At 34.8% G+C, this 11,846-nt stretch overlaps 1 protein-coding gene across 1 annotated transcript in view; it reads left to right on the forward strand.

Moving 5' to 3' along the window:
• LOC123546452 (macrophage mannose receptor 1-like) overlaps nucleotides 1-5,807 on the forward strand; it is a 37,270-nt gene extending 31,463 nt beyond the window's left edge. The window contains exons 12-14 of the mRNA XM_045332721.2: nucleotides 2,390-2,517; nucleotides 2,899-3,035; nucleotides 3,940-5,807. Of these exons, the coding sequence (XP_045188656.2) occupies nucleotides 2,390-2,517; nucleotides 2,899-3,035; nucleotides 3,940-4,004 (330 nt within the window). The 3' untranslated portion in view covers nucleotides 4,005-5,807. The remainder of the gene's footprint in view (nucleotides 1-2,389; nucleotides 2,518-2,898; nucleotides 3,036-3,939) is intronic.
• The last annotated feature ends 6,039 nt before the right edge of the window (nucleotides 5,808-11,846 follow it).

The following is an 11,846-nucleotide window of genomic DNA, read 5'->3' on the forward strand; positions in this document are numbered from 1 at the left end:
TGTGTGGCGGGGGGGATGCATATAGTGTTACCCATGTCCGTGTGTGTGTTTGTGTGTGCGTTTGTTTGTTCGGGAAAGGATGGTGTTCGTGTCCGGGCCATAACTTTGACATGCATTGTTCGATTTCAGAATAATTTCAAAAAAATCATAAACATGGATAGACGATATGTCATGCGCAAAACCATTTCACTAGCTCAAAGGTCAAGGTCACAGTCCTTGGTTGAACTTAGCCTATTTTCACTACATATATACTGATAGTGGTCTTCGTGTCCGGCCCATGACATGCATAGTTCCATTTCAAAATTCTTTGATACAAGTAATAAGCATGAATAGACAATGTGTCATGCGCAAAAACCAGGTCACTAGGTCTAATGTCAAGATCACACTTAGAGGCCAAAGGTCACATACAAGAATGACTTTGTCCGCACGCTTAGCTCAGTAGGTAGAGCGTTGGTCTACGGATCGCGGGCTCGTGAGTTCGACCCTCGGGCAGGGCGTAGAGTCAGTGTACCCGGTTTCGCACTGTACGCGGTTTCGCACACCCAGCAAATTCATGTGCTTTGTGAGAATAAAGCAGAAAATTCAACAATTCTTTGTTATTATTTCACAAAATTGAGTTATTCCCTACATAAATTGACACAAGGGGTCCATCCCCGCTTGAGCCTCGTTCTGGTAAGTGCAGACGAAATCAATAACAATACTAATGGAAGCCAGTAGGCCAGCTGAAAAATATTAAATTTTATGAAAATAATGACTAAGCAAACAACAACAAGGTGTAAAATAAATTGAAAAATCACTTTTCCTTCATACATGTAGGTATTTACCTATTACTTTACCGAAATGAAAAATATTTCAACAGATATTGAAGTTCTCCCAACCTGCAAAATGACTTCAACTTGATTGTTTGCTTTACGTTTTTATTAAAACAGAGAACTTAATCGAATGACAAGACTTGTTGGGGTCTTCTGTGATTCAGCAGCTTCTATTGTTTATTTTTGTTTCATGTATTCAGCTGTTTTAGCCTTTTCTGCTTTAAGCAGTAAAAACAGGGTTTGGTCCCTATATTTCACTTTCGTAACTGCTTTTTAATTTCACTTTCAGATGTTTTATTGGAAAATACATGTTTAAATTGAATAGAATAAATACTTAAAAAGTTAATTGAAATTTTTCTTTTGGGTAAATGCATTACTATCACTGAATTCTATAAATAGCATGGTGTGCGAAACCGGGTACACTTAAATGCAAAAACTGGTCAAAATATGTTATCCGAATCAAGTTCACCAAGAGGTATGACGTCATTGAAGTGGGAAAGGAAAGTAAGCGTGTTTTAAACCAAAATAAGTGTATTTATTAAAGCATGTAGAGGTAAATTCAAATTTAATCATTTTTGACTAAATAGGAAAGTATTCTTAGGAAATGTGTGCGAAACCGGGTACACTGACTCTATGTTCTCCGTGACTATTTGATAAACGACATTGTGTCTGAAATCATTAGTCCTCCACCTCTGATTCATGTAGGGAAGTTGGCAGTTACTTGCGGAGAACAGGTTTGTACTGGTACAGAATCCAGAAACACTGGTTAGGTTAACTGCCCGCCGTTACATGACTGAAATACTGTTTAAAAACGGCGTTAAACCCAAAACAAACAAACAAATTGTCCTAAGCATTTCTTCTTCATGCATTACGGGATTTTGATGTAAGTTGGCTCATTGGAAAACATCATGAGACAGATTGTCATGTGTAATAACCAGGTCCATAGTTTAGAATTACTTCCCTTTGTTGTTACTATAAATAGCTTATATTGTAACTTTTTTATTACTGGTCGTAGGGAAAAATCAAGACCACTTTTCTATTGTACAACATACATGTTACATCCAATTTTGAGATTTTAAGGATTTTTGTGTGGATTTAGATGGTTTTTTGTTTATGTTTTTTTTAAAACTTTCTCATGTTGCGGGGGCATCCGTGTCTGTGACACATTTCTAGTTTTTAATATATATTACAATTTTTGTATTTTTCCTTCTTTATTTTATATCGTATAATTGATCGCTTGTCAAATTATCGATGATACGGAAAGTTGAATATGACATTTCTTGAGCAATGGTTATGAACCTTATATGATAGCATGCAAGCAAGGGAATGGGTACTTAGTCTTTCTCAATGAATCAGTCTAAAATGCAATATATTACGTTGTAAATGCAACATACACGTTTTACTTAAGAAATCTTCCAATAAATTCATTTGTTCTTAAATGGACAGTATTGATCAAATGATGCATGGACTATGGCCACTGAAGTAGTAAACGGTCCGTTGAAAGTGTTTGCTAAATTAATTGGTCCTTTGTTACATGGGTTCCTATGAACTTGCAGTGAAATCTTGACCTTTTTCAGGCATTCATCCTTTCGCAAGTGAAGTCCATGTCAGACAACGTTAAAGGCTGGTACACGTCTTTGAATGACGTACAGACTGAAGGATTCTGGGCATTTAGTTCCGGTCCGTTGTTAGACCCGACTCTTGTGTAAGTTGTGCTCAGACTTGTTGTTACTTCAACAAAATTGATACATGTACAGTGTAACAGCCCTTGATTCTGTCTAATTATTTTTTTTAATATGAATATGAAAGAGAATGGCCAGTCCAGTATTGTCGCGAGTTTTCTATATTTTATACAAGTTAAGTTAGTTAACGCGTACAAAGAAGTACGGCTGATGTAACAAATGCAGCATTAGTTTGGTTTACTGATAAACATCAAAATTCATTTCAAACGATATACTTTGTAAAATTAATGCAGTCACATACCTACAATTTGTATAAATCATTTTCAAATACAGACCAGCTGTACCATCACATAACAATTCATTTTTACAATAACAAATGTTTTGATATTTCAATTTTCTTTTAGAGACTGGAACGGCGAACCAAGTACAATCAAGGGAGACAACTGCGGAATGCTTAATTATGCTGCAACTATACACGAACGTAACTGTAATAAAAAACTCTCGTACATATGTGAGAGATACGCTACCGGCTACAGTACAGGTAGTGTAGAATTATTACATAGAGATCGTGTTTGTATACAAACCCGTTACCCAGTAAAGCAGTATTGAAACGGTTAGTGGACTTGTTTTCGTTTGCACTGCTAGGCGCTTTGCTGTAGTTGGTCTGGTATATTGCGATTTTTCAATTGGTTCGTATGAATTCTCTTCGCCTATTATACTAGTAATTTACAAAACGAACATATTTCCTCGCAGATAGCCATCTGCTCTGAATTTGATTATCTGTTAATGCACATTTTCTCTTTAAATTCATGGTATCCGCGAGATTCAGTTAACTCCCAGAGAAGGAATATATAAAGCTTCTCTAGTCTCAAACAGTTAAAAAGACTACAATGTCAAAGCTGATTTGTGATATATGATAACACAGATTTTATTTTATATGCAAATGTTGAACCACTACGGATGTATAATACTGACACATATTGCGATGGTGATTGGTTCGTTTAGCGACATAGTTATGAAGTACAATGTACCCTGTTTTTATTAAATTGATCATTTCAGTACAAAAGTATTACCTACACATGTCTGAAATAAAGATACGATGGAACCTCCCTAGTCCGAGCCCCTCTAATCCGACAACTTCTCTAAACTGAACGAATAATATGTTCTCGATTTTGTATTATTCATTCCCTATTATAAAGATACCCTTGTATTCCGACACCTTTCTACTTTGAAAACCGAACAAATTTGAGATTCTTTTATCTAAATACATTAAAATCTACCCTTCTAATCCGAACCTTAGTCATGTTGCTGAAATTTTGCTCACTTTTGACATTTCTGGGACTGTTTACAGTTTAAGCTAATTATCTTTATGAAGGTGTCAACAACAATAGGACCTCAACACTTATGTTTTAAATTAACATACTCATTTATTTTTTATATTTCAGGTGTCAATCTCAGAGGAAATGTAGTTTCAGCTTTTATTCTTCTACTGTCATCCAGGATCTTTTAATAGTTGAGAATCATATGACCATGTTGAAACATACGTTTTCTACTATTCTGTTCAGTAAGGAATATATGTCTAGTTTACTTGAAATGTGGCAGCATCGATTAAAGTTGAATCCACTATTCCGCTAGTAGATAACATCAAATCTTATAGATAATTATTGCCTTGTTCACAAATTATATAATCATAAACTCAAATCTGACTTTTCATCACGCTGAAAATGCATTCCTTCGGTGAATAGACCTGCTGTATGTTGTGAAACCATTCAGTTAAAACAATGAATGATGTCTTTTCAACGAACCAACCTTAACAAGATAAGGATTTACGCTACCTCGTTACACCCACTTCTGTCCAAGTCTTAACATTGTCATTCATGTTTTTGACTATATATGTCATTGACATTGTATATAAAAATTGTATGACATATACATGTATGTTATGCAAAGAAAAATAAACGGGGTTACCCAGCTGGGGCCTCAAAAAAAAAAAAACAAAAAAAAAAAAAACGTTGTCATTCATACTTCAAGTTAATGCGATTTTAACATGTTCAGTATCTACAGCTATTTCAACGTATGTAAAAACGGATGTGCTGAATTTAAGAGTTATTACGTCAGCGAAAATCCGGAGATATCGCAGCAGGCCACACATATCTAACAATGGAAGATTTTCATTCTTTGTATTTCCTTTCATAAAAGTTGCCCCGAATAAAAGTAAAGATAATGACCTGATATACAGATTTCCTTAACTGCATTTTATAGCTATTTTTGTTTCAAACGTCTGTTTTGTAGAAACATCTTAAAAATGTTGAAAAAAGTCATTTTTAGCTAAAATTTATTTTTCTAATATCATTAAGACGACGGGCACCTTCAGCTTCTTCCGAAAGAACGTAAAGAAAATGAAAGTAAACAGACTAAACTCGAAAATGAAAGTCGCATTTGCATTGTACTATGGTCAAGAGTCAAGCGCTGGGGTCATCCCCGCTAAATGTATGCGCGTAAACTTCATTTTTGTTTTTACTAATAGAGATTCAGTTTTCAGCAGTTTCTAACAATTTGAAAATTCATGAGCTTTAGCACGACATGTCAGTTTTTCATCTATAAAAACAATAGAACTTGGAATAAACACAATAGTTTCAAAATAGATTTCTTGAAATAAGTGTTTAATTGTACGGCAGCGTGAAAGGGCCATCAGAAATAATGTTTCATTACGTTACAGGCGCAGAAAGGATATCAAATATACTTTACAAGCGTTTAAAAGGTGTATTGTTCTTTTGACACCCCAACAGTATATCATTCATACATAACTACATTCTGTTGTTTTTCAACTTGCTTTCCCGATTTATCCTAGAATGGCTTTAATGTATGTCATTTTTCGTTTGGTATTATTCTAAGGAGAACTCACGTTTCTTATATATTGGTAGTAGCCGATGACGGTTATTACAGGTGGATCAGTCCTAAATCTGGGTCACAGGAAAGGTCATTCTCCTATGACACCCTATGAAGGTCAATACGTTTCCCGTGGTTTTGTATGTAAATTAGGTAATAGTCCGCGCGCTTATTTGTGGCGCTAAACGTCATAGACCTAGTCTGAGTAGGCGCGCTCAACTCTTTCCCCGCGGTTCGATTTCTAGAATAAGTCATAGATGGCGCGCTTACCCGAATATCAAATTAAGTCATGTCAGCGCGCATTTAAAGACTTAATAATTTCAAAACCCTATGCTTATATGCATTATCATATAATTCTTTTTTCCACATACATATACGCATATTTTACATTAAATTGATTTGTAAATAAAACGAAGTAAGAATCCATGTTGTTGGATTTCTGTTTATACAAATTCACCTTGTGTCAACTGCTCATAAAATTGACCACTGTTTAGCTTATTCACTGCCATGGTTAACGTTTTGTCCAGTTAGGTTCTTATGTTTATTTTATGATAGCCACTTGAGTTAAAAGGGAACACAATCTGATCAGTTTTTCCCCGCTAGAGCTAAAGTTTTGTCTGTCTATTATGTTCTCTTTCTAATCAGTAGCATTCCCACTTGGTTTAATGTTTGTCATCTTCAAACAGTATTAATACACACAACCTTAGTTAGTTAATGTTTTAACATTCTGTTGTACAAGTTAAATTTGAGCAGCTGGTTTAGAAGGTTATTGACCTCAACAATGTACTTTGTATCATTCTTACGACGGCTTTGTCTTATCATTCTACTAACGGATATCGGGAGAGGACGTTAAACATGATCGTGTATCTACAAAGCAACGAAAGCAATAACCATTTTCCTGACAATAAACCACACCGATTTAAAATACATTTTAAAACACCACTCATGTTAGATGACAATTATTCCGTTGTGTTATTAGAATTTCAAGCATTCATCCTAAGACGAAAACTTTACATCGTGCAAATGAAACTTTGTTCGTATATACTAATATTTGTGACGAAATTATTGTAAATGGCGTGAAAACGCCACTCTTATGGCGTGTTACACCGGTCGAAGGAAACCGTTGGGATGCATGTTATGATACACCGATATATCTCCGAGTGAAAGAAAAGGTGTTGCTAGAATTTGATGTCTATATAAATAATCTGAATGGAAACGACGTATTATTTTTACAAGATCTCGTATTGCTGACGCTACATTTTGTAAGGGAATCATGAATTCCAAATCCAAATTATCCATCCCAGATCCTAAAAAGTAGAAGAATTATTTTAAACCAAAACATTGGGATGGTTTCGAAGAGGAAGAAACTAATATCAAGCTCGTATCGCCAATTCAAACTGTGGTGGAGAGAGCAAAGTCGGAGTTAGAACGTACATGTATAAATAAGCAGGAACCTTCAAAACCAGTCATTAGCACAGGCGACACTCAAGAGAAAAAGATTAAACGTCTTGCCAAGAAAAAGATTCAAAGAAGAAAGAAAAAGCATATACAAGTAGAGAGCATTTAAAAAAAAAACAAGGAAACCAAACCGCTCGCAAACAAGATGAAAAAATTACCAAGAAACTCAATAGAATTTGACGACATAGTTGGATGAAATATCGTCTAAATATTTGAAAAATATCTGCAGATAAAAATGTTCTCCTGTGACGTGTGTGATAAAACGTTCGATAGAAAGTATAATATGATGAGACATAAACAGGTTAAATATCATTAAGAGAACTTTGATTCTGAAAATATGAATGAAAATAGCAATATGTCAGTGACATCAGAAAGCGATGATCCTATGGATCGACTTGTGGATGAAGTGTTCAGTACCATTCTAAATATGAAGAAGAAGTTCTGGCTTTAATGAATCGAGAACACATTTCAGAAGAAGAAGCTCGAAAAAGGACGTACAAATCAATGAAAAGCGTTTATCGAAAATCGCTCACTGAGGTCTTTACAGACAATATGCTATGGTTTAGTTCACTCAAAGACAGTCCCTTGTTCCAAGCGATCATTTATTTATTTATTCTGTTGGGTTTAACGTCGCACCGACACAATTTTAGGTCCAAGCGGTCAAGATGACTGTAGATCGCGTTATGCAATCGAAGGATTTTGACAGAGAAGAAGCGTGGAAATATGCCATAAACAAAAGAAATTTCCTCTCTGAAGCACTTCTGGATGGTTATAACCCACCAGAGATTACAAAAGAATGACAATTTTACAAATATAATGCATACGTGTATATATTACTGACACTTTAATTAAATCATGACATTATACCAGTTTTACACGTATTTAGAAGATAAATAAACAAATGTTTATTTGAATTACAGTATGATCTATATAATATATATTACTCTAAATAAAATAGGAAAACGAACGTGTTATTTGTATTTCATTGATATTTATACTTTAGTTTTTCTTGGGCATTTGAATGTATGGATTTTATAGTTTCAGTGTAACTGCTCATTTTTCTGAGTTACACTAGAGATCTTACTCTTTTCACTGAGTAACACTGGAGTAATACTTTAAGCGATACAACTTTATACTTTGTTTCATGCTTTGGTATGTTTGTTTTTGGGCTTTTATGTCGCTTTCAATAATATTTCAGTCATATGTCGACGGTTATCAATGCAGAAGTATGCTTTTCGCTAATATCATATGCGAGGGATCAAATAAACCGAATGACTTGATTGGATCGATCGTATTTCATCTTTGAACGGCTACAGTAGTCTGCTTTTGACTCCTGTTTGCTAAAAGGCTTACTTTCATGAAATGGGTAAAATTATATGCTGTCATTGCTCTCCCGGGTTGTAATATTTCATCCTTTTGAAGAAAAAAGACAAGCTGTTTTTGCATTGTAACGTTGTTTTATTAAGATTAAAACTTAACACACCAGAAATCACAGAATTTGCATGATCAAACACATAAAAGTATACTATTTCAGGTGCACGTATCAAAACATTAAAATTATATTTGTAAATAAAACGAATGATTATAGTGTAAAACTACCAAACGCGTCATTTCAGTAGGTTGTTTAATGCGACCGATAATGATCAAATGACTATATCATATTTCAAGCGGGAGACAGTGTGGGTCAACAATGGAAACCATAAATAAACATCTTGTTAAAACACAATAGGAAAAGATTATAATCTGTTTTATCATTGTTGGCGCGAGCGGATAAAATATAGTTAATCTTTAACCATTTGTGGTAAAGGTCAATAACCTATCATAATCTATTAGTAAATTTTGTTCAAGCAGGTAAACTTGTTTAAACACATTAAAACGGTATAATTTTAATCATAAGGCCAATACACTTTGTCCAGTTTGACCTTGTGTATTCAACAATCAGAGCAGAGGTAAATGAAATTAATACACTTCAGTCGTAGAACAGTTGAACATAAATATGAAAACAAAAAGTGATGTACAAAAGTTAATTTACAGAAAATCAAAATAAAAATAAAATTGTTGTTACAAAAAGTGTAATTATTAGTGAACTCTTTATAACACGTTGCATTTTCAATGACATAACAAATACTGTTCGTTTTCACATTTTAAATGTTAGGTTTAAATAGTCTATGTTCAATCTGTGGAATAAACAGCACCATAGGTTTAATAAAAAATATTAACTAAAGGTGGTGGCGTACAAAACATTTTCGTTTATAATATTTTATTAACAGTGTGGAATCTTGATAAGTGTCTCTCAAATTCAAATACGCGTTCATATAAGGACCGCTAGTGTGGGAGTTGGTGAAATCTACGCTGATATACAACCTGTTCTTTGTATAAGTATAAGTATTTCTATCTAAGTTTCTGCAGAAAACCCGAGATGCACTTTTCGGAAATGTACCTCATTACTGAATAATGTGTGGTGTAGAGGTAAAAGCGTTGTTTAATACTTTTCATTGGAGGTATCTTCAGTACTCTATTGTGAGGGTTTATACAATGTTGAAACTCAGAACTTAAGGTTTATGAAATTATTTAGTCTTTAAATGCGCGCTGACATGACTTAATTTGATCTCTTCGGGTAAGCGCGCTATCTATGACCTACTTTAGAAATCGAACCGCGGGGAAAGAGTTGAGCGCGCCTACTCAAACTAGGTCTATGACGTTTAGCGTCACAGATAATCGCGCGGACTATGACCTGATTTACATACAAAACCGCAAGAAAAATATTGACCTTCATAGGGCAACCTAGGGGAATGACCTTTCCTGTGACCCAGATTTAGGACTGATCCACCTGTAATAAACGTCATTGGCTACTACTTATATTAACGTCTGCCAAAGCTCGCAAAAATGTTTGTGATTGACATCGGTCACAAACATGATTCAAGCGCTTCTGCAGACTCAATACACAAAACAAATGCGCTGTCCTTGCATAAAAACAATTCGTTTTCATATGTGATGAATTACGATTCCGGTACATTTTTAATTACCATTTTGTTGTTCTTGGAAATGGTAACATGTTTTAAATATCCGTAACCAGAGCCCATATGTCAGCAACACTGCCAAAGTACCCCGACCAAACCCCTAACTGGCAGCCGGCGACATACTGAAGGATTTTTAAACGATTTTTTATTTCTCGTTATTACAAACATGATATTACCAATAGTTTTTCGTATTACTTAAAAATTTGGTAAACAGGAACATACTATCAAGAATAATAAATTTATATTCTGGTTATTTTGAGTACAAACACATTTCGAGTACGGATGACTACGATTGTAGTGACGAACTTTCAATTCTTTTATCTAAATTCATAAAACATACCGACTTATACTTATTAAAGTCATAAATATGATTCCTTAAAACAAACAATTGCACAAGTTACACGCAGTTCTTATACATTCGCGATTAACGAAAAAATTTGAATCAATGCATGTTAATGAAATTTCAAACAGAAAACATTATTTTTGGAAATGTGTTGCACTATATATGCAGTCGTTTTTCATGCGATCAAAGATATTTATTGAACGGCCACTCAGTTTCAGGTCGCGAAAGGTCTAGTATCAGTTCGAGAGCCCACATACCCCTAGCACACATAACTTTGCTAAATCATAACGCTGACAGTTATCATATAAATAAGCATAATATACCATATAAATACGGAGAATAATCACCATTACACGGATGACAAACCAACCTAACTTTAGTGAATTACCAGTACTGGCTTCTTATGTTGGGTGGTAGAAATTCAAAAGCATCTCAGAAATTTCCAGCGCCTGAACTGGATCTCGATCTCTAGACCTCTGCATTTACAGGCAAACATCTTCCAGCTGGACAAGCGGCCCACTTAATTGACAATTTTTAAGTCTGAGCCTAAATCGCGGTTCAATATTTATCTTGAAGTGGAGAAATAAAGATTAAGTTTGCAATTCAAACTGCAAAATGCAAAATATTTTGCACTATGCAGTTATTTTACAAAGCGGAAATGAGACGTATTATGTCTGAAATGCACTAATATATATTACATTTTTGTCATGAGCAATCGAATCGTTGTTCGATATATATGCTGAATTACAATAAAAATGAAGTTTGTAACTCCAATCACAAACTGCGAAATATGCTGCAGCTTGCAATTAAATCACAAAGACAAACCAGTCTAAAAGTAAAATCTTCAACTTTAAATGAAATAAAAGATCTCTAATATGAATTGCAGGAAACTGGTTTTTATTTTCACTTAGCGTAACATTTATGTGGTAAGTTGCAATTGCTATTCGAATTGCAAACTGAAAACCATGGGTATGTAAGCTTCTTTATAGTCGCCACTGGTAGCCTATATACAGACTGTTAGTAGTTTTTAGTGGGTGAACAGTGCTACATACAAGTTCCAATTATAGAAGCTTCTCGAGTTCTTAACGTGTCAGATGTAAAGCCTTTTCCCAAAGCTAGCAATTTTAGTTGGAGGGGTGGTAGCTCCTCAAATTCACTACCCCGGATTTTGCAGTAAGACAGCGTTACCGTTGGAGCACTTCGTTTTGAGAAACATTACAAACTGTACATTTTTATGAAAAACAAGACAACTCTTTTTAAAAAGATATTCCGCGTTGGAGGGAATTTGAAATATTTAAAATGTTGGATAGCCGTATAGCTCGCGAGTGTATACATTACTTCTTGACAAGGGGCCTTCGTGACTGAGTGGAATCACTTGCCCCTCACCGGTGTGGGTTCGAGCTTCACTCGGGGCATTGAATTCTTCATGCGTCGAAGACATACAGCTGGAAGGTCTAGTGCCCGTCCATAATGAAATGATGTTCGGAGGAGCACCTGGAATCTTCCTCCATCAGTCACCACATGAGCTACAATTATGTCGGTGCTACGTTACACCCAACAAAACAGAAAATATAAACACAAATTTCTCAGTGTCCAAATTTAACGCTTTACAATTCAATTTGATATTTCTGACACTTTTAGG

The sequence above is a fragment of the Mercenaria mercenaria genome, chromosome 9 (genome assembly GCF_021730395.1).
Source record: "Mercenaria mercenaria strain notata chromosome 9, MADL_Memer_1, whole genome shotgun sequence".
Classification (NCBI taxonomy): domain Eukaryota; kingdom Metazoa; phylum Mollusca; class Bivalvia; order Venerida; family Veneridae; genus Mercenaria; species Mercenaria mercenaria.